The 22,161-nt window shown below is 48.3% G+C and overlaps 1 protein-coding gene across 3 annotated transcripts in view; it reads right to left on the bottom strand.

Annotated features, from left to right (window-relative positions):
• ALDH1L1 (aldehyde dehydrogenase 1 family member L1) overlaps positions 1–22,161 on the bottom strand; it is a 133,336-nt gene that overhangs the window by 6,336 nt on the left and 104,839 nt on the right. For all 3 annotated transcript variants that reach the window (XM_074340450.1, XM_074340449.1, XM_019719138.2), the window contains 7 exons: positions 21,076–21,226; positions 19,973–20,043; positions 15,808–15,913; positions 13,996–14,083; positions 7,522–7,615; positions 5,027–5,126; positions 2,206–2,304 (listed from right to left, as the gene is read on the bottom strand). In XM_074340450.1, the coding sequence (XP_074196551.1) occupies positions 2,206–2,304; positions 5,027–5,126; positions 7,522–7,615; positions 13,996–14,083; positions 15,808–15,913; positions 19,973–20,043; positions 21,076–21,226 (709 nt within the window). The remainder of the gene's footprint in view (positions 1–2,205; positions 2,305–5,026; positions 5,127–7,521; positions 7,616–13,995; positions 14,084–15,807; positions 15,914–19,972; positions 20,044–21,075; positions 21,227–22,161) is intronic.

Genomic DNA, 22,161 nt, shown 5'->3' on the forward strand with positions numbered 1-22,161 from the left:
GAGGTGGGGGGGGGGGCATAACAGGGTGTGTCTTTACACTGGTTCATCACCCAGTTTCACAGACTAAGAAGCTGAAGGAAGGCTTTTCCAGGCACTCTAGGATATGGGATGGGGATGGGGTGGGGAAATACCAGTCCTGCTAAAATGCCCTGGTGACAAGGTGGGACAGACACTAAGTGGAGGGGAAGGGCCTGAGTCTTGAGTCCACTGACCCTTGCCCCTACTTCTTCTGCTTGCTTCAGAATCCAGCTTGCAGACCCCCTCCTCTGGAATGCCCTCCCGTTGCCTTGGCCAACATCCAAGTAGGTCTAGGCTTTGCTGCCTAGAGTTGGCCTGGGTTTCCTCAAAGGATGTGCCAGATATTATCTGATGATTCTGAGGCTGGGATGGGGAGAGTCAGAAAAGAGCTGGGTATGGGATGCTGTGCTAGGATAAGGAAATCAGGTGAACATAACCAGCAGGTGGCAGATGCCAGGTATTCAGGGTTCCAGGCTAGAGTCACCCTGTCCCGTTTTTGTTACTTCCTCCTGTGTTCCTTCCTTGGTTTCCTAAGACCAAACAAGGTCATCTCTGCCCTCACTGTAGCTGCATGAAGGTCAGGCTTGACTGGCCTCCTCCTTTGTGGCTAGGGCCACTTAACTCCTGTGCAGGCTCCACATACCTCGCCAGGGCTAATAAGATGCAGGAGAGGCTCAACCCCCATTACAGCCACCTTCTTCCCTCATACCAGGGCCCCTTAGCTCCCCTGACTGTCCTGAAGTGTCCACAAACTGGTACCAAGCTGTGCTTTGTTCCCCTTTCTGCTTCAGCTTGGCCACCCAACTGCTCCCCTGTCTCCCCAGGACACCAAGAGCAACCTTGCTGACTCTCCTGGATGCTCAGCTCACTCCCTGTATTTGGGATTCCGAGCCTTGCCTCCTCCGGTGGAGTTGAATGAGCTCCAAGTGGCCTTTAAACTTCCATTCTCGTGCCTGGGAGTCCTAGAACAGGCCCTGCATGTGCCTGGGCACAAACTTCACAAAGAAGTCTCCAAAAACAAGCCATCCAGAGCAGCCACCAAGTGCCCCAGCTGACCTGGCACCACCGCAGATATGTGAGCAAGTTTGGGTGAACCTGGGCTGGTGTCCACATTGCCAACACACAGGATTGTGGGCTGCATAAACAGTTGTTCTTCCTAGCCACTAGTTTTTGTAGTAGTTTGTTACATGGAAAACAGTTACACTCCCTTTTAGAAAACCTGTTTTCTGTTTTCATATTCTGCCTTTCATATTTTTAACCATTATTCAAGATCTTCTTCTCCAGGAACTCTTTCCTAATAGCCACCCCACCCTGTCTCCAGACCCACTCTCTCATTTTTTCTGGATTCCTAAATATAGTTTGTTTAAACTTGCACATAGAGGTTGTGCCCCCAGCATCCCCTCTCATATCCACTGGGATTGGATTTTGCTCTCCACGACATGATGGGGAGGCAGGATCTTGGCTGAAGCTGAGCCAACCAGAGCTCTCCAAATCCTGCTACCCCTGAATGGATTAACGATGGAACAGAGACCCGGTCATACCAACCCATGTTCTTCTCTACATCCTTTTACGACAGAGTTGGTAGGAAAAAAGTGATTTCCCTGTCTGGATCTATGTTGTAAAATGTAGTATATGTTGTCAGTAACCTGCCCCATCCCCTTTACTTGTGAGCACACACCCTGCAGCAGTTGTGAGAGGTGGCTGTTGGCAGGTGCCATGAGCTGACACGAGGTGTCCTCCTCCAGCCATAGTCAACAGCAGTTGGTAAGGGACAAAAGCCTGGTTTCCTAACTCCAACGGTACTCCTGAATGGTGTCATTCGTGTTCTAGAGCTTAGGTCCGTGGGTCAGGCCAAGGCTGGATATCACCTGAGGCTACGTCCTCAGTCCCTGTTCTCTCCTGGTCCCTCACTCTTCCAGGTTTCACCTGAGAGCTCACCCTTAGTAAGCTGCATGAAATCCTGGCTCAGGCTCCACTGCAGGGACCTGACCTAAAACAGGCCCTTTTATGTCAATTTGAGTGGCAGGGTTGCTATTTCTTGCTGAAATAATAAAAACCAGTGAAGACTTGCTACAGCTCCTCACGGGTTCCCTGCCCAAGGTGAATGATGCCTGACTCCACCTGGCCTAAGCTCCCTGCAGCCCAAGTGATTGTCCCGGTGCGCAGAGACCCTGTGGTAGTACTTACCACCTTCTGTACAAACAGGTCGTGGATTGAGTCCTCTACAAAAATCCGGCCCGCTGCAATGCAGTTCTCGCCTTTGTTGAAGAAGACAGCACTCATTCCCTTTGGCAAACCGACAAGAATGTTGGATTATAGTCACTCCTATGGGCATGGGTGCCCCACTCCCACTAGGCCCTGGTACTCCCGTCTATAGGAAAGGGGAAGAATGCACATGTCCTGACTTCCTAAGGAGGCCAGGCCCAGCCACTGTGGGGCACATGCACCCCACTCATTCCTTAGTCACTTCAAGAGGACAGGCCAAGGGTGACCTGCCCCTAGGGGACAAGGCCTTTGTCCATGTTGCAGAGAGTGGAGGACAAGCGGGATTGAAATAGAGTGAGCATGGAGACCCTGTCCGCTGGGCGGGCTCCCTAGGGTGACTCAAAAGGGGTCAGAGCTCACAACCTTGGAGCTGAGCATGGGAAGTCTGTTAGCGTAGAGCAGGAAACAAAAGGTGGGCAAAGGCAGGCAGCAAAGCACCATTTTGGAAGGGACAGGGTGCCAGCCCAGACCTGAGGGAACTGGCAGGAATACGGAATAAATATTCTGAGGCCCAGGGGAGCCTGCTTTATAGACCTGAGGAACCCCATGTAGGAGCTGTGGAAGGAGCAAAAGCCTGGCTGCTCTGGATCAAGTCTGGCTCTCCTGGAAGCTGGGTCTGCACCGCCCAGTGTCATGGCCTGGGCCTTTAGTCCAACAGCGTCAGCCTCAGCACCAGGGCCAAGACCCTTGGGCTGATGGACTGGCTGCCCTTGGTTTCCCCATCTAGTGAGACTGGACTCCCTTTTGTGTCCGTGCTGGGTGTCACATCATCCTTCAAATCACAGCGGGACTTGGATGGGGTAAGGGTTTATCTGGGCACCCGGATGAACAGGGCCTTACTGGTTTGCTCCCATAGGAGTGGATGGGGGACTAAGGCATAACAATAATAATGCTAATATAAGAACAACTGATACACAGCACCTGCCAGATGCAGCCACCGTTCTATGTCCTTCGGACATAGTAGCTTATGATACCTGTAACAACCATAGGAGTTAGGTATACTATTCTTCCCATCCTATAGGTGAGATTACGGAGCCCCAGAAAGGTTAAGTAACTTGCCCAAGACTGCCCAGTGGTGGACCTGGGCAAGTGTGGGCATGGGCCAAGGTTGGGGGGGTTTACTATTGGTAGCGTTGTGCCCAAGTGTCCAGGGTTCTGCTTTGCTTATCTAGATAGGAAGTTTGCAGTGCTGATTTCAGAATGTTTCCCAACCCATGAGGCTGATTCCAGTTATTCTCATAGTTATGAAACTTCTTGGGAAGGTGGTTTTAGAGGGCACATGTCATTCCTTGTCCCACGGCTCCTTCCTGCCACAGTCTACGAGGTCTGCCAATTATGTTCACGAACTTGCCACCGTGCACTTACATTGGCAGCACTGTACAAACAGCTCAATAAGGTTTTATAACTTTGGTATATCAGTGTCTCACAGCTGTGTTTGTGTCAACGTGTGGAGGTGTCTTGCTGAGTGGCATTCATTATTGTTGTTGTGTGTTTGTGTGTGCCATCGCGAGAATGTTTGAGCTTGAATTAGAGAAAGGAACAAACATTAAATTTCTTGTTAAACTTGGCAACGGTGGAAGGGAAATCAGGGGCATGAATTAGTCCAAGTTTATGGGGACAATGCCATGAAGAAAACGGCAGTGTACAAATGGATTAAATGTTTTTCTGAGGGGAGAGAATGTGTCACTGATGAAGAGAGGTCAGGGCGGCCAGTAATGAGCAGAACTGATGGAAACATTGCAAACATTTGTTGAACTGTGCATCAAAATCATCGGCTGACTGTGAGAAGCATAGCAGACCCAGTAGACATCAATAGAGAAGCAGTTAGGAAAATCTTAACTGAAAATCTTGGCATGAGAAAGGTGTGTGCAAAAATGGTCCCGAAGGAGCTCACCGATGAACAAAAGCAAAGGAGAGTCGAAGTTTGCCAAGACCTTTTGGAGAGGCAAGATGATGTTTTGGGCCATGTTATCACTGATGATGAAACATGTGTGTATCAATATGACCCTGAAACAAAGTGTCAAAGTGTACAATTGAAGTCAACCAATTCTCCATGACCAAAAAATTTCCGTCAGTCCAAATCGAGTCAGAACGATGTTGCTAACGTTTTTTGATATCAGTGGGATTATTCATTATGAATTTGTACCAACTGGACAAACAGTTAACCATGTTTACTATTTGGAAGTGCTGAAAAGGCTGCGTGAAAAAGTTAGATGAAAAAGACCTGAAATTTTCACCAACAATCCATGGTTCTTGCATCATGACAGTGCACCAGCTCACACAGCACTGTCTGTGAGGGAGTTTTTAGCCAGTAAACAAGTCACTGTATTGGAACACTCTCCCTACTCACCTCATCTGGCCCCCAGTGACTTCTTTCTTTACCCAAAGATAAAGAAAATATTGAAAGGAAGACATTTGGATGACATTCAGGATATCAAGGGTAGTATGACGACCGTTCTGATGGCCATTCCAGAAAGAGTTCCAAAATTGCTTTGAAGGGTGGACTAGGCGCTGGCATCGGTGCATAGCTTCCCAAGGGGAGTACTTTGAAGGTGACCATAGTGCTTTTCAGCAATGAGGTATGTAGTACTTTTTCTAGGATGAGTTCACAAACCTTATTGTCAGACTTCGTATGCTTGTGGTGACACTACAGTCTAGGTTAAATGTGTGAGCTTGACTGTAGAATCAGAGAAAGCATCCCACCTCCCCTGCCCCAATGACCTGCCCCCAGGCTGGCTCTCACCATCTGCACAACCTTGCTGAGGTCACAGTCAGCAAAGATGATGAGGGGTGACTTCCCGCCCAGTTCCAAGGACACCTTCTTCACGTTACTCAGGGCACAGCTGAAAGGAACAGTGTTGGTGGAGTTAGATCCATGGGAGAAAGGGACATGGGGCTCTAGGTGGAGGGGGCCAAGGGCAACTCCAAAACATGCTTTACTTGAAAAAGCAAGCAAAGGGTTGGAGGGAGCCCCATGAGACCAGGCCCAGTGACTTCTCCCGACCCCACAGGTACTAGCTACTCCCTCTCACTTCCTTTCACTCACTGGCTTCCCACTGTGCCTCCTCCAACAGCCAACCCCACCCTAACTCAGGGACTTGCTCTCACTGTCCCCCTCCTTGTCACTCCTTCTTCAGAGGTCCCCACAGCTCATTCCTCACCTCTTTCAGGCCTCTGCTCCAAAGTCCCTTGTTATGGTGCCTGCCTTAACAGCCCCATATAAAATGTAAGCTGCTGTGCACCACGGTGCATTTGTCTGACCCCACCTACTGGAGCCTAAACCCCAGCAGGGCACAGGCTTTTGTCTGATCATGTAGGTGGTGTTCAATAAATGTCGAACCAATAAGTCCACAAAGAAGCATCCCCAGGTGGGGCAGCTGCAGTGCCGTAGGGGCTTCGCATCTCAAATTTTAGTGTCGGGTGAAAAGAGAGAGTAGCTCGGGGTCCTGTGCACACTGCATCAGTGGAAACAAAATGGACTTACTGATACTGTCCTCAGAGGGACACTCAGTAAACTGGGCACAGGGCAGGGGGTTCCTTGTTCAGGACTGAATTCAGGAGGAAGACTTCCCTGTTTCAGGCACCAGCCACGGGTGCTTGAAGAGAATCCAGGAAAACAGCAGCTGCAGAGCCAGAGTGCTGCCCGCACAAACCCTCCTTCCCTGGAGTCCTTAGAGTGACATTTCCTGAGTCCTCCCTCTGGACTCTGTGCACACATGTTCAGATGTGAATTTCACCTACACAGCACAGGGGAGACTGGCCAGCTTTTGAATCAAAAGAGGTAAATAAACTGCTGTGACTACTTGCAATTACATCCCCTGCTCTGTCATCTGTCTCTCTGTCCATCAGTCCCTTGTTCTCTCCAGACTCCTCCTCTTCAACACCAAGGTTTACTCCACTGCACTCAAAATGAATCAGAGCAGCCCCGCCCTGGTGCACTCACAGGCTGCAACATCAGGCTCTATTGACCCTAAAGACCTGATCCACCAGCCGCATTGGCCGTGGCTCCTGACTCAAAAAGTAGATGTCACATAAAGCCACTGAAATCGGCACAAGTGTGGTACCCATTTGAGAAAGGGGTCACAGCGCAGGCTGGTTCAGAGGGAGTGTGCAGGGCTGAGAGGTGTGAACCCCACAAAGTGGGAGTGTTGGGTCAAGGGCTGCAGAAGTATCCCAGGGAGAAAGAGTATTGCTCTGCATTAGGAGCTACAGTAAAGAGACATTGTTTTAATATAAGAGAAGCCTTTCTCCCTGTGGAATTGTCATACCGTAGCTGGACTCCCCATTCATGTGAACCTTGGAGCAGAGACAGAAAGGGGTGGTCATGTATCCTTAGAGATCCTGCAAGTCAGCGGACTCAGAAGAACCCCAAGCTGCTCTCTGTTTGCACTCATCATTCAAAGTGCAGGTACCCAAAACCCACCCCAGAAACTCAGCTTCAGTGGGGTGGGGCGTAGGCATCTGGCGACTGTCTTGGGGCAGCCATGGCTGTGAGCTGCTACCTCTGTCTACCAACGCAGACCAGAATCACTTAGCTATAAACTACCTTGATTGAACTGGTGGGGAAACTGAGGCCTGGAAGGGTCAGGGCTTGACCCAGGTCACATTGTGAATTAGTGACAGAGCCTGGAACACAACCCCACTGTTTTAGTTTGAGGCCAAAGTACAAGGAATAAGAGTTAGAGGATGTCCTAGATCAGTACCCTCTATTAGAATAGAACCAAAACCTCAATACTAGCCATACATGTAATGACATTCTTTTTAGTAACCATATTAAGAAAAAAACAGCTAAAGACAAACTGGTGAAATTAATTCTAATATATTTAATTTAACCCAATTAATCAAAAATATTATCATTTCAACTTGTAACCAATATAAAAAAAATATTAATGAGATGCTTTACTTTGTGTGCTAAGCTTTGAAAATCCGGTGTGTCTTTTACATTCCCAGCACAACTCAATTCAGAGCAGCTCCATTCCAAGCACTCAGCAGCCACACACAGCTCCAGCACTTCACAGGTCCAAGTGAGCTCCACATAGCAGCCACCACCGGACTTACCAAGAGCTTGTCACACACGAAATAACCTGCGTTAACCTGGCCTCCAGGAACCACAGTACACATGGAGGCTGGAGAAGCAGGATCAAGCTCACACACAGCACTGTCCATGTCCAGACACTGTGACCAGAGTCACAGCTTCTGAGGCCGTGGCGGCCTCTCCCACACACCCTAAACGCCTACCTTTTCATGATGTGCTTTCCCACCTCTGTGGAGCCGGTGAACCCAATTTTCCGCACATCGGGATGGTCTGACAGTCTCTGGCCAACCAATGAGCCTGTGGATGGGAAGAAGTGGGGGAGTCAGGGTGGCCTCTCCGGTGCTGGAGTGGGGAGGTATGAGTCCCGCTATCCCTCACATGTCCACCCTGAGGCCAGAGCTCTGGGATGTGCCCTGTGTGCTTAGTGCCCTCAGTTCCTGGGGCTCACTGGCTTTGCTGCCTGTTAAAGACAGTATTGTATTCCCTCAAAATCCATATCGTATAGATACAGATGTGAACAAAACCAACTCCATGTCTGTGTCCTGGATTTCACTTCATTTTTCTTTCATGCTATGACCTTTGACCAACCTCACTGTCCTTAGTAAGCATATCAAAGCTTTCTAGTTGATGATTATCGGTGTTCCTTAAAATGTAGCCATTAATATGTTTGTTAGTAACAGCCGGATGGAATGGCGTGACAACTGAGATAAGTATCAAAATGGTAATAGTATTGATTACAAACAATCATCAGATCACAAGACTGCCAGAAGGTATGGCCCCTGGTGCTATTTCATTCTCTGTCCCTTGGTCCTGTCAGTCATTAGTACCTAAGTTGTGCTATAAAAAACAAAAAGCATGGTAACAGCTGTCTGTTAGGTGGGGTAATCTGCGCAGAATTGTTGGGTCATCTTTTCCACTCCAAACCAGTCTTCCCATAAATAAATTACCGTTTAATAAATTGTTATATTCTATGGAGTTGCCTGCTTTGTTTGTCAGTCTTGAGATACCTTCTTGTTACAGTGGCCATTACACCTTTGCCCCACCATCTGACATGTGTTGAAGCCCTGATGCCCAGTACCTCAGATGTGACTGTATTTGGAGACAGGGTTTTGAAAGAGGTAATTAAGGTAGGATGAAGTCATTATCCAATCCAATTAGGGTCATTAGCTTTAATACAATCTGATTGGTGTTCTTGTAAGAAGAGCAGATACATATAGAGGAAAGATCTTGTGAGAACACAGGGAAAAGACAGCCATCTGCACGCCAAGAGAGAGGCCTCAGAAGGAACCAACCCTGCTCACACTTTGATCTTGGATTTATGGTCTCCAAAACTGTGAGCAATAAGTATCTGTTGTTTAAGGCCCAGTCTGTGGGTTTTGTTACAACAGCCCAAGCAAACTCATACAGTCTGCATGTGGCTTTCAACATATCAAGGTATATACCGAGGGTGCAGGCACCCAGGCTTCCAGCTCTTCCAGGGTCTCCAACAGAGACCCAAGGATTGCCTGGCTTGGCTGTGGAGGCAGTGTTGCCCAAGCATCACACACTCCAAAAGGCCTTCCTTAGGGATGCAGCCTGGCCAGGAGAGACCCAGGCATGGAGAGCCTGGGTGTGGAGGGCCCAGGTGTGTAGAGCCCAGACATTCGCTGCTTCACGTTTGGAATGATTGGAACCTGAATGATTGGAAACTTACCTGCCCCTTACTCCATAGCGTTCTCATTTCACCCCAAGCCCTGCACACACCCTGGCCCCCAAGGTGGCTAATTCCTTTTCACCTTTCAAATCTCTTTTTTCAATGAGTCTTCATGGTCATCTCTCCCCAAACGTAATCTTTCGCTGCTTTAAATCTCTTTCGTCTTTTGGCTTCAGACTCTCTACTCTCTTAATTTGCCCCCTACTTCTCTGACTGCTCTTTTTCCATCCCCTTTTCCCTTCTTCTATCCAACCTTAAAATACCCTGTGCCTCTAGCTCTATCCTGGGCCCTGCTCTGCTCGTCTCAATTCGCATCATCTCAGCTGATCTCACCCTGGCTCACCTTTTCAAATGCCATCTTCAGGCACATCATCTTCTCAATCTGTATCTCCAAGCCAAGCTCCTCTGAAATACAGATCCATTTATCACTTCTCTGTCTGCTCCACACCTCCACTTGGATGTCTCACAGCCTCTCAAATTCAATATACTTGAAACTGAACTCTTAATTTTTCCCTAGACGTGCTCTTCCTCCAGATTCTCTATTTCAGTAAATGAAGTCTCCTTGCAGCCAGTTGTTGAAGCCAAGAAACTGAGAGTCAATCTTGACACATTCCTTCCCCAACCCATCAATCAACAAGTCTTGGGCTCCTTTACCCACCCAGTCCCTCCACCTCCATCTCCACTACTCCCCTGCCTCTCAGCTTATAAAATTACATATGCCCACGTGCACCTGTGAAGGTTCCAGTTCCAAAGGTTTGCAGTGGGACACCATATATATATATTTAAATCTCCACAAATGATTTCAATACTAATTCCATTCCACCACTCTCTGTTAAAAAAAAAAAAAATCACTGTTTTGGAGAGAAAATATTGGCAAAAAACACATCCAATATAAAGGACTGATATCCAAAATATGCAAAGAACTCTTAGAACTCAACAATAAGAAAACAAAGTACCCAATTTAAAAAATGAGCAAAAGACCTGAATAGACACCTCAGCTAAGAAGATATACAGGTGACAAACATATGAAAAGATGCTTCACATCATATGTCATTAGGGAAATGCAAAGTAAAATAACAATTAGATACTACTACACATCTATGAGAATAGCCAAAATCTAAAACACTAACAATAGCAAATACTAACAAGGATGTGGAGCAAAGGAACTCTCATTCACTGATGGTGGGAATGCAAAATGGAATAACTACTGTGGAAGACAGTTCAACAGTTTCTTATAAAACTAAAGATACTCAACGTACCATCCAGCAACCTTGCTCCTTGGTATTTAACCAAAGGAGCTGAAAAGTTATATCCACGTAAAACCCTGCATACAGATGTTTATAGCAGCTTTATTAATAATTGCCAAAACTTGGAAGCAACCAAGTGTCTTTCAGTAGGTGAATGGATAAATAATGTGTGGCACATCCAGACAATGGAATATAATTCAGCACTAAAATGAAATGAGCTATCAAGCCACAAAAAGAGATGGGGGAACCTTAAATACATATTACTAAGTGAAAGTAACCAATCTGAAAGGCTACATATTGTATGATTCCAATTATATTACATTCTGGAAAAGGCAAAACTATGGAGACAGTGAGATCAGTGGTGACCAGGGGTTGGGGAAAGGGAGAAATGACTAGGTGGAACACAGAGGATTTTTAGGGCAGTGAAACTATTCCATATGAGACTACAATGGTGTATATGTCTCATTACACATTTATCCTAGGACATACGAGTACAACACTAAGAGTGAAATTAAGGTAACCTTGGACTCTGAATAATGATGATTTGTCAATTTAGGTTCATCAGTTGTAACAAATGTACCATCTGATGCAGGATGTTTATAATGAGGGACACTACACATGCATGGGGACAAGGGGTATATGGGAACTATCTATACTGTCCACTCAATTTTGCTGTGAACCTGAAATTGCTTTGAAAAAATATAATGTCTATTTGATAATAATAATAATAATATCACTATTTTCCGCTATCCAAGAAATATTTATAAGGTATTATATATCAGATCACAAAGAAATTCTCCATTTTAGGAAGAAAAATTTTTTTTAAATTTATTGGGGTGACAATTCTTAGTAAAATTACATAGATTTCAGGTGTACAATTCTGTATTACATCATCTATAAATCCCATTGTGTGTTCACCACCCAGAGTCAGTTCTACTTCCATCACCATTTATTTGATCCCCCTTACCCTCATCTCCCACCCCGCACCCCCCTTACCCTCTGGTAACCACTAAACTATTGTCCGTGTCTATGAGTTTCTGTTTCTCATTTGTTTGTCTTGTTCTTTTGTTGTTTTTGGTTTATATACCACATATCAGTGAGAAAAATTTTTATATGCTATTATAGGTTGGATTGTGTCCTTAAAATATTCGTATGTTGATGTCCTAACACCATACCTCAGAATGTGACCTCATTTAGAAATAAGGTGTTGCAGATGTAATTAGTTAAATGATGCCACTATGGTGGGCCCAAATCCAATAAGACCGAAAAGAGGAAATTTGGACACAGACACACACACACAGGAAATATGCCATGTAACGATCAAGGCAGACCTCAGGGTGATGCTTCTATAAGCTAAAAAGAGGCAAGAAAGGATTCTTTCCTGGAGAGTTTAGAAGAAGCAGAGTTCTGCCAACACCTTGATCTCAGATTTCTAGTCTCTAGAACTGTGAGACTGAATTTCTGCTGTTAAGCCATCTAGATTGTGGTGTTTTGTTACGGCAGCCCTAGAGAATTAAAACACAGGCTCTATTCTCTGATCATGACATAATAAAACTAGAATGTAAGAACAAAATTTTAGACCAAAAAATTTATTTGAAAATTTAAAAAAATCTCTTGATTTACTGGATTAGAGAGGAGATCAAATATACAATTATATGTTACTTAATAATAAAAGCATGAATACAATATATTCAAAAGTTATAAGGTGGAAGTACACTTCTGGAAAGCCAGCATGAGGAGCCCAGTGGGCAATTTCCCAGGAAAACAACCATAACTGGTGAAAATCATTTAAATAACAACCACTTAAATTCTCTAGAAAAATCCTGGGGAAATACAGCAAATGGAGAGACATTTATTCAAGAAAAGCTACTAAATCTCAGTAAGAACAGTGAGAGTCAATGGCACATGAACTGTGAACCGTTCTCTCGCTCCATATCTCCCCTCTCCCTCCATCTTGCTGGAAGCTCTATTCCAGGCAGGTGTGACGAGGAAGGCAGGACCTTCTCTCCTCCAGCAACCAGTCCAGGGATATGGCATCTCACCAGGAGGGGCAGGCAATCAGCATTTCTCATTTCCTCCATTCTGAGTTTCAGAGGTTCAATTCTTGGTGAGTATGTTTTCCACCCAGCTCCCACTCAAAAGATGAAGGCTCTACCATACGTGAAGCAGGCTGAGTCCACTGCGACTTCATTTGCCTAGTCCTAGCTCCCTCAGGGGGTCCAGCACCTGAGGTAGTGTCTCAGAGATTTTGGCATCTCACCAGGAGGGCAGATGCCATAACCTGGTGAGATGCCATATCCCTCAGAGAAGCTTTCTGTAAGGACAGAGAGCTCCAAAACACTTTGCAAAGGAAAAGACTTTATTCAAAACGGTGACAGCAATAAGGTAAACCACAGGTCCATTGGTTTACCAGAGAGAACCAGGGAAGAGCCCTTCTGGCTAAGAACCTCAAAGGATGGCCTAGAAAACTACCCATGTAAAGGGGCCCAAATCTAATTGGATCAGATTATAGAGCAATTTATGCTTGGGGCACTGTTGAAAACAATAGAACAACCAGTCTGCAGTTAATGGAGCTGAACAGCTGGGTGTGATACCAAAGGAGGCAGACAGCTTAACAGAGAGACCAGGGAAAAGACAGTCAATGAGAAACCTGCCCAAACTGCTTCATCCTAGGGTGACGTGCATGCCCAAGGCTGTGCCCTCTGAGGGATGACATCACTGGCTGCATACTACAGGGAAAATAGACTTCACTTAACCAGTCTAGCCAAGTCATAAAACAAGTCAACAGGCAAATAGAAACAAGCTCTGGAAAGGGAGGAAGAGAATCAGTATCCAGAGTTGGTACAATATATTATGTAAATATCCAGTTTTTAACCAAAAAATTAAAAGCATGCAAAGAAACAGGAAAGTGTGACTCAACAAAGGAAAAAAAAAGTGCAGGCATTATAAACTGACCATGAGAGGGCCCACATGTCATACTTAACAGACAAAGACTTCAAAGCCACCATTATAAATACATTCAAAGAACTAAATTAAACCATGCTTAGAGGAAGCTATGATGTCAGTGCCTTACCAAATAAATAATATCAATAAAGAACCAACTATGAAAGGACCAAGTAGAAATTCTGGAACTGAAAAGTTTAATAACTGAAATGAAAAATTCAGTAGAGAGACTCAACAGTATTTTGAACTGGTAGAATAAAAAAATCAGTGGAAAAAAAAATCAGTGAATTTGAGCATAGGGATTACGCAATGTAAAGAAAAAAGAATGAAAAGAAAAAATGAAGAGAGCTTCAGAGTTAAGTTGGAAAGCATTATATACACCAACATATTCATAATGAGCATACCAGAAGGAGAGGAGAAAGGAGCAGGAAAAACATTAGAATAAATAATGACCCAAAACTCCCCAAATTTGATGAAAAGCATTAATCTATATATCCATGAAGCTTAATGAATTTTATGTAAAATAAATGCAGAGGTAATCATAGTAAAAATACTGAAAGATAAAGAGAAAATTTCGAAAGCAGCAAGAAAAAAATGTCTCATCAAATGCAAGATTAACCTGCTGACTTCTCATCAGAAACAATAGGAGGGCCTCCTCCGCCATCAGGTTGGCCATCCCACCCACTCTGCACCAGATGGCTCCACCTGCCAGGCCCTGTTCTGACCAAATGCATCTCCAGCTGCCTGGAGCCCTGGCTCTCCCACATGCCCATGCCCCCATCCATAGCCCTTACCAGATCCTGGAAGGATGTTGATTACACCCTTTGGAATGCCAGCCTTCAAGGTCAGCTCTGCAAACTTCAAGGCTGTGAGTGGGGTCACCTAAGGAGGCAGGACAGAAGACTGGGTCAGGAGGGATTGGGAAGTGGAATTCTGCCATCCTCTCCTAGCAGCCTCGGTAGCAAGCAGGGAGGGGCAGCCGTGGTAGGAAGACCCCTGGGGGAAGCCATGTTCATGCCTCCCCATCGTGGATACCACCAACTCAGCCAGCTTCTCACACAGCTCCAGCTGGGAGCCGGGAACAAGGGCCTGTTAACCTCAGGTACCTTTCTAGCACCTTCTCCTGGCAGGGCTCCAGCCCCTCAGCGAGGCCTGGGTCCTTTCCTGCCTATTCATTTCTGCCTCCCATTTACACTGAGCCCTCAGGAAGTACAGAGTCCCAAGGACTGCCAAGCAGGGCCTCATACTCAGAAGGCTGCAGGGCACACCCATTCCCTGTTCCCTAAGAAAAACTGGTTTCCTCCTCTGGCTGTGGTGCTGCCTTAGTTGTCCACCTGCTGGCTTCTGGCAGCACTTCAGCCCAGAGAGGGCCTAGAGCTATAGGGTCCAGCTGTGATGTGGATGACTGCCCCACTGCTGGAGGCCGTGCTCTGCCCTTGACCAGCCAGCAATTAGCCCTCTTCTGGGGAAGAGGGAATACATTTCTGGTCCTGGCAACTTTCCTTGCCAAGGTAAGGCTGTGCCCCACCCACAGCTAGGCCTCAGGCTGAGGGGCCAAATCTGTGGGGTGTTTGCCCTGGGAGTGGGTTCCAGGTGTTCCTAAGGGCAACAGGCTAGTGGGGATCTTCCAGGGACAATTGTCTTGACCTGTCAGCTGGTCCCCCCCCCACACACACACACACAAAGGGAGAGGTTAGGGGTCATCTCAGGGGGTTGTTGTAATGCTTAAATAAGCAAATGTATGTAAATTACTATTAATTTGTTATATATGTTAAAATGCTCAAAAATACTTAACTCCAAGCACTATAATATTATAAATGTCAGCTATTGTTATTGTTAGCTTTTTAAAAATTATGTTAATACCCTTAGGGACAAATTGCCCCCAAAGAAACTGGCGGAATGGGGGACTTGCTGGGAGCACTATCCAGATCCACATGCTGGAGCATCTCTTCTTCAGTTCCTGAATCCCCTAGAGCCAGGCAGAGGGGGGGCTGTTATTGCCAACGCACAGGTGAAGAAGCTGAGGCTCCTGAAGGGGATGGGGTGTCCTCACCTCTGGGGGACACTGCTCAGCCCCTCCCAGCCTGCATGAACCACTCCTGACATCCCACTTCTATGCCCTCTCTGTGAGGCGCTGGGGTGGTGGATGCACAAATCCCACTGCTCACCCCACATCCCTCCAGGACTTTGGTTTCTGAAGCCAAATAGGCAACCAGGGCACCAGTTCTACTAATAGACCACTTCAGGCTGTCTCAGAGCACAGGGCCAGGGTCAGGGGCACCAAGCAGGATTTCTGATCCCCGGAATCTGGAGTGCTGCCATCTGTGAGGAAATCCCTGACTCTGCTCAACAGGCAGCTGCAAATGCAAGCATGATTATCCTGACTCAGCCACCCTGTGGCTGAAAGAACATGAAGTCTACTTATGGCTGGCACTACTGCATGCTACCTCTGCCCACAGTAGACTGGCCCTCATCAGCAGTACCCTTCCTCCTTTGAAGAGAAACCAGGATTGGCATGGGCGAAGGGGCCAAAGGGCCATCTTGCCCCTTCTGCTCAGGGTGCTTCCCCATGCCCTCTACAGCCCACAGGCCCTGCCCTCACCCACCTGGGCAGGCTTGATCAACACTGTGTTCCCAGCAGCCAGGCAAGCAGCCGTCTTCCAGGAGAGCATCATCAGGGGGTAGTTCCAGGGGATGACAATGCCACAGACTCTGCCATATAGAAGAAGCAGACTTTCATCTCTTCTCTCAGCCTGGGTGCCCACAGTGGGCCTGCCATCTTCTTCTCTCTCCCAGGCCTGCTATCCACTACAAAGCCAGGTCTCCTGATATGGCACCAAAGGTCCTGCTGAAGGCAGCTCCTGCCTACCTTCCCGGGCCCTAATGGGGCAGTGTATCCAGTCTGTCAGGAGTTCCTCTTTCCAGCAGGGCACAATGGCATGGGACACTGGACATTTTCTGATGGGAACTATGAGACCAGTCTAGGGACACAGTTTGGTAAGGCATAGCACCGACAACCAGGGAAGTGAGAGCAGGCCGGCATGGATAAGAACCTTGGCAACTAGCAGGGTCTGGGAGAGGGCCTGGGGTCACATGGCAGGCTGGGGGGGACATGGACAGGGTCCAGGGACAAGTGGGCCAGGAGGATGGGTATGAGGCCAGGGCTCAGTTCTGTGGAGAGGAGAAGCATGGAGTCAGCCTGGGAAGCCTGATAAAGTCTGTCTGCTTTGCATTAAGAGATGGCACCCAGTTTAGTGTTACCCCTCAGTTGAGGAGAAAGCCTCTGTCTGGTCAGTGTCTTCATGGAGGAGAGGCTGACCCACAGTCCCAGGCGAACTGATGACAACACCTGTGGTCCCAACAGGCATGGGGCTCTACCTTCCTCTGTCCCTTGTAAAAGGGGGCCATAACAGCACCTCTCTGCATGAGTGTCAGATAATTAGAGGAGCTAGTGTATGCAAGAGCCTGGTGCTGACTACATGACTGTTACTTTCATCATCATCGTCATCATCATCTTCATCACCACCATGACCATCAGAGAATACTCCCAAAAAGACGACTGCTTAGCTGAACCTAGGCAGTGGGAGAGCGTGTACAAAAACCTAGGGCATGACGGGTAGTGAGTGAGGAGCCACAGAATGCTCCATCAGGCAGAGGGGGAGGGAGATGGGGCTGGGCATGTGCTGAGGCTGACTTGGGGGTCTCCAAGCCATTCTGGGAGTGATGGGGCATGCTGAGGGGTTAGGAAAGTCACTTTCTCACACCATGTACACCCAGCAGACTGAAAGAGACAAGACAGGTGTAGGGACCAGAGTGAGTGTTCCCAGGGAAGTGGTGAGGTCATCAGGGAGAGAGCGGGCTGGGTTGTGGGGGACTCCAGAGAAGAAAAGATATCAGAGAAGTAAGTCCCACTGTCATGGGCTGAATTGTGCCCCTCCCCCCATTCATAGGTTGAAGTCTAATTCCAGAACCTCAGTATGTGACATTTAGAAATACGGTCATGGCAGATATAATTAGTTAAGATCAGATCTTACTGAAGTAGGGTGGGTACCTAACCCAATATGACTGCTGTCCTTATGAAGAGAACAACATGTGAAGACAGACACACACACACACACACACACACACACACACACACACACACACACGGAGAACTCCATGTGAACAAGAAGACAGAGTCAGGCAACACCAAAGATTGCAAGAGAACCACCAGAAACTAGGGAGAGGCCTGAAGCACATTCTCCCTTATGGCCTTAGAAGGAATCAACCCTGCTAAAGACACCTTGATCTGGGACTTCCACCTCCAGAACACTAAGGCAAGTTGTTGTTTGAGCCTCCTAGATCTCTGTTGCAGCGGCCCCAGCAACCTCCTACACTTGCCAACATAGGGGAAAGACTGTGACCCCTGGGGCTGGGAGTGTCTGCAGGTTTGGCCCTGACATAGAGTCAAAGCCAGCAGGGGCGAGGGACGCATGGACGGAATGAATACATCACTCACCAAGCTGTGGTGAAACCACTCTTTCATTAGCCTCTGTGCCTTGTTTATTCTTGATGGTCTTTCTTAGTGGAAATCTCATGGCTTTGGCTCCCCCAGTATTGAGGCCCACCCCTCCCAGCCATTGCCCTGCTGTGCTCCAGTTCCTTGGGCACTGCAATAGGGTGACTCCTGCCTGTCCCAGTGTTCTGTCCAGTGTGCCTGGATGATGGGAGGTTACACCCTTTTCTCACTAAAGAGAGCTCCTGGCCCCAGGGGAGGTTGGGCCAGTGTGTAGCTGAGTGAGGGGTAACGTAGCTGTGGCCTCACTTTGAAGGTCACTGCGGCACTAGCCAGGGCATTTGGTTGTGCACATTGATTGGAGCCACTGCCCTGTCCTTCTGCAGACATTTTTGGAATGCTCTGTGTGTGCCCTGGGAGTGCAGAAGCATCAGTTTGGATGGCATGTGTCATAAAGAGAACAAAATGAGATTGCAAATTACAGAGTAGGCCAACTTGGTGCACTGGTCGAGGGGAGGAGGTCACCACACAGCTAACAACTGGATGACCAATAGCTGGAGGACTAGAAGCTGGGGGAGGGGTTGGTGTGAATATACAGAGGGTAGAATGGGCGTAGAGAGCCCAGGGTCCAGGAGTAGGCCATCATGGCTAAATGCAGTGAGGGAGTGGGGTCAGGGACATCAGGCTCCCAGTGAGCATACGGCCAAAGTCAGGAGTTTGATTTCATTTCAGGTGCACTGGGAGCCACTGGATGACACTGAGAGGAGCAGTGAGATGGCCAAACATAAGTTTTCTAACATTTTCTGAACATCAGAAAGAGCTGGCCTTCGCTCTTTCTCAGCACTAGGTAGGCAATTCTCCTTTTCTCCCCATAGCTTAAGCTGTATGGCTGGCCTGGGGAACCTCTGCCCTGGAGTCTATGCCACCTGCCCCCAGCCTTACCCCTTTCCTGTGGGCTAAAGGAGGGATTTTCCTGCACCCACAACCCACCCTCCCCCACAGCCCACTCTCCTGACAGGAGCCCCCCTCACCAGCGGGCCTGTCCTTCAGGACCTGGTTTGTCCAGCTGTACTCATTGTTACCAACCCAAGTGACATTTGAGCACGCACTCTTTACGAAACACTCCCACAGTCCCAATGAAGCTGAGGGCCTTTGACCACCATCCAGGAGGATGTGAGGTTCCTGCTGGTGGACCACACTCTCCCCACCCTGAGGGGTACAGAGCAGGAGGGAATGACCAAAAGGTGCTGACCGAGGTGAAGCCTCTGTCCCAGGAGACTCCCCTCCATCCCAAGGTCACCCCTGGCCAGACCTTTCCTTGCGCTCCCATGCATATGACTCGTGAAGAGGGACCACAGGACAGGAGAATGTGGGATGTTTTTTAGACGCCATCCCTCAGCTTGCTTTCCTCATGTAACAGTGGTTTCTGCAGGACCTGTTGCTGTGCTGCGGCTATAGTGCTGCTGCACTCCCAGCACAGCCACACACCATTCCTCTCGGGGACACCACAGAGCTCAGCGTTGGCTGTGCTGTCAGGTTCCAGTGCAGCTGCTGTCAGCATCTTGGGTGTGTCTCCTTGTGAGCCCCTGTGAGTGAGTCACCACAGTTGTGCTTTGTGGGGTGAGGACATGTGAGTACTGAACGGTCACTGCCAAGTTGCCTTTCACAGGAGTGGACCCACTGGCCCCCACCCAGGCAATGTGCTGGCTCTTCTCTCTCCCTGGGCCTTTGGGTCATCTGATGGTGAGGTAGGGCCTCGCTGCTGGGTTTAAATCATTTCCCCAGTCTCTAGTCTGGTCTATGCTGCCTGGACACTTGCCTTTTCCTGCTGGGCATCTCTTTCTACTCTTGCCTGTTTCTCCATCACTTTTTCTGTTCCTTGGGGCTATGTAGTAGTCCCTCATTTTTATGCACATTGATCATTATACTTTTCAGATAAAATTTTTAGGGTGTACTTTGTTTCCTGCTATGACTCTGACTGATATAGGGTTATTGTGGGGATGATATAAAATTATGTTTATAAAGTTGTTAAAATAGTGCCTGGCACAGAACAGGTACTATGGAAGTGGAAGCTGTTTTTATCCCGAGAATAGAAATTTTCAGCAGTTTTGATCATTGTTGTATATACAACCCCTGAAAAGTTTGGCACATAGTAGTTGGCAAATAAATACTTATTTGATAAATACATAAAAGGGGATTATATGAGGGCTCCACACAGCATGTTGCATGAAAAGCACCTCGTGTGTGGCTATTCTCCACCCTGTGCTGTGACTCACCCGATTGGCTCCTTCCTGGTCAAGGTCAGGTTGCGGTTGGGTCTAGCTTGGTTGATGGGGATGGTGGAGCCCTGGAAGAAGCATGGGGGGCTGTCAGTAGCAGGGGATTCCAGGTCCTTACCCTTTCCCTCTGAGTAGCTACCTTGCCCTTGGGGCACAGTGAAGAGCAGGTTCTTATCTGCGTCTTGATGCCCCCACTACCCAGATGGGTAGGAGATGCAAACCTCCTAGCTTATGTATAATGGGGACATCTGAGTTCAGATATGGGTAGAGCATGCAGCCCACCTCCCTCATTGTCTGCACTCCTCAGCCCTGTGGAGAAACTAGAGGCTAGGGGTCCAGAACTGACAGAGACACTGTGAGCCCTGCAGCCATGGGTCTCCCCAGGGAAGGGTTGATCCATCACAGCCTCTAGCAGGCAAACCTCCAACAATGGCCCTGAAGGTGAGGCCCAGCTCCCTGGGACCTGGGACATAGCCAGTTACTCCTCTTGCAATAATGCGGTATGGTACTGTTGACCTTAAGATGGGGAGATAAAGCAGGTGGGTGGGCCTAGCATAATCACAGGAGCCCCTGTAAAAGCAGAGAGTTTTCTCCAATTAGTGGCAGAAGAGAATCAGAAGGATAGGGGAATGGAGGGCCAGGACAAGGACCAGAGAGCGGTCTGCAGGAGCTGAGCTCAGCCTTGGCCAGCAGTCAGTAAGGACCAAGGCCCTCAATCCTGCCACTGTAGGAACTGAATTTGCCAACAGCTGAATCGGCCCAGAAGCAGGTTTTCCCCCCAGAGCTTCTGGATAAGGCCCATCCTAGCCACACCTTGACATAAAGCATGTAAGATCCTGGCATAGAACCCAGTAGAGCCCCCCTGGACTTCCCACCTGCAGAACTGGGAGCTAATAAATGGTGTTGTCTTAGGCACTAAGTTGTGGTAGCCCATCTCCCTCATTGCCCGCACTCCTCAGCCCTGCGGAGAGGAGAGCAGGTGGGGAGCCCATGACAAACACTGGAGGCCCACAGCCATGTTACACAGCATTCAGAGTAATGTGCTACCCATAGAGTTCCCTGCCAGGCCTGGCCTGCCTATGTGAGTTCTCATGCTCCACCTGGATCTTGTCACACCAGCCAGCAAAGTAGCGGAAGGTCTGGATGGACATGCCCACGTGGGTCTTCAGGGCCAGCGTGTAGACGGCACCCGCATCCAGAGCCTCAATGGTGGCCAGCTCCTCCTGATGTTGCTCCATGAGGTCTGCCAACCTGGCCAAGGCATGGGGGAAAGGAGGGAGAGAGGCTCAGGCCTGGCATAGCCTGGTCTGCTTTTTTAAGGCCCTTCTTCAAGGGGCTGGGGGCCCTACCCTGCACACTTAGATGTACTGACCTCAGTTTCCTTATCTGTGAGATGGAACAGTAACATTTACTTCGCTGGATGAGTGTGAGGATGCCCTCTCACCCTCTCTCCATCCCTCTATTTACTCCTTCCTGAAATATTGATGGATTGACTACTTTATAGTAACACTCATACATGATTCTGCAGAGGAGGCTGCCTGCCTCTGTAACAAGGAGGTCACCATCCCAGAAGGTCACCCTCTCTGTCTTTGAACAGCTTCTGCCAGGGGAGAAAGCCTGCCTGGCTTCAAGCACCAGCCAATCCATGGGAGGATACTCCTGAAGCCGGTGTCTCCAGGAATGGAGAGGGAGGAATAACAGGGAAGGTGCAAGGGAAGGAATGTCTACATAGCCCTCCTGGAGTCTGAACACTCCGATGTCCAGTTGTTCACCCATGATTCTGGTGGGCGTGCTGCTGTGGGGGGCCTGGGAGTTAGAATGGTGCTCCCTCCCTGATGTGAAGGTCTCATGCACCCAGGGGGCAGGGTGGATGGGGGAAGGTAGAGACTACCAATCTAGAGCAGCCCTCAATCTTGCACATAGGGAAGCTTAAGCCCAGAGACAAGCCTGCTGACCTGTTCCTACTCTGCTTCTTTCTGCATATAGCCACTGGCAATGCCCTAACACTCCCAGATCTGCTCCAGTCCACCTGTGCACACCTCAAGTTCCCCCAATGGCTGCCCACCACATTCAGGACATAGTCCCAACCCTGTGCTTGACTGACCAGCCCCTAGACCTTACCCATTTCCTCCTGGGGCCATGAAACCTACTGCCTTCTTCTTCTCTTCTGCCTACGTCGGTCCCCT

The sequence above is a fragment of the Rhinolophus sinicus genome, linkage group LG09 (assembly GCF_036562045.2).
Source record: "Rhinolophus sinicus isolate RSC01 linkage group LG09, ASM3656204v1, whole genome shotgun sequence".
Classification (NCBI taxonomy): domain Eukaryota; kingdom Metazoa; phylum Chordata; class Mammalia; order Chiroptera; family Rhinolophidae; genus Rhinolophus; species Rhinolophus sinicus.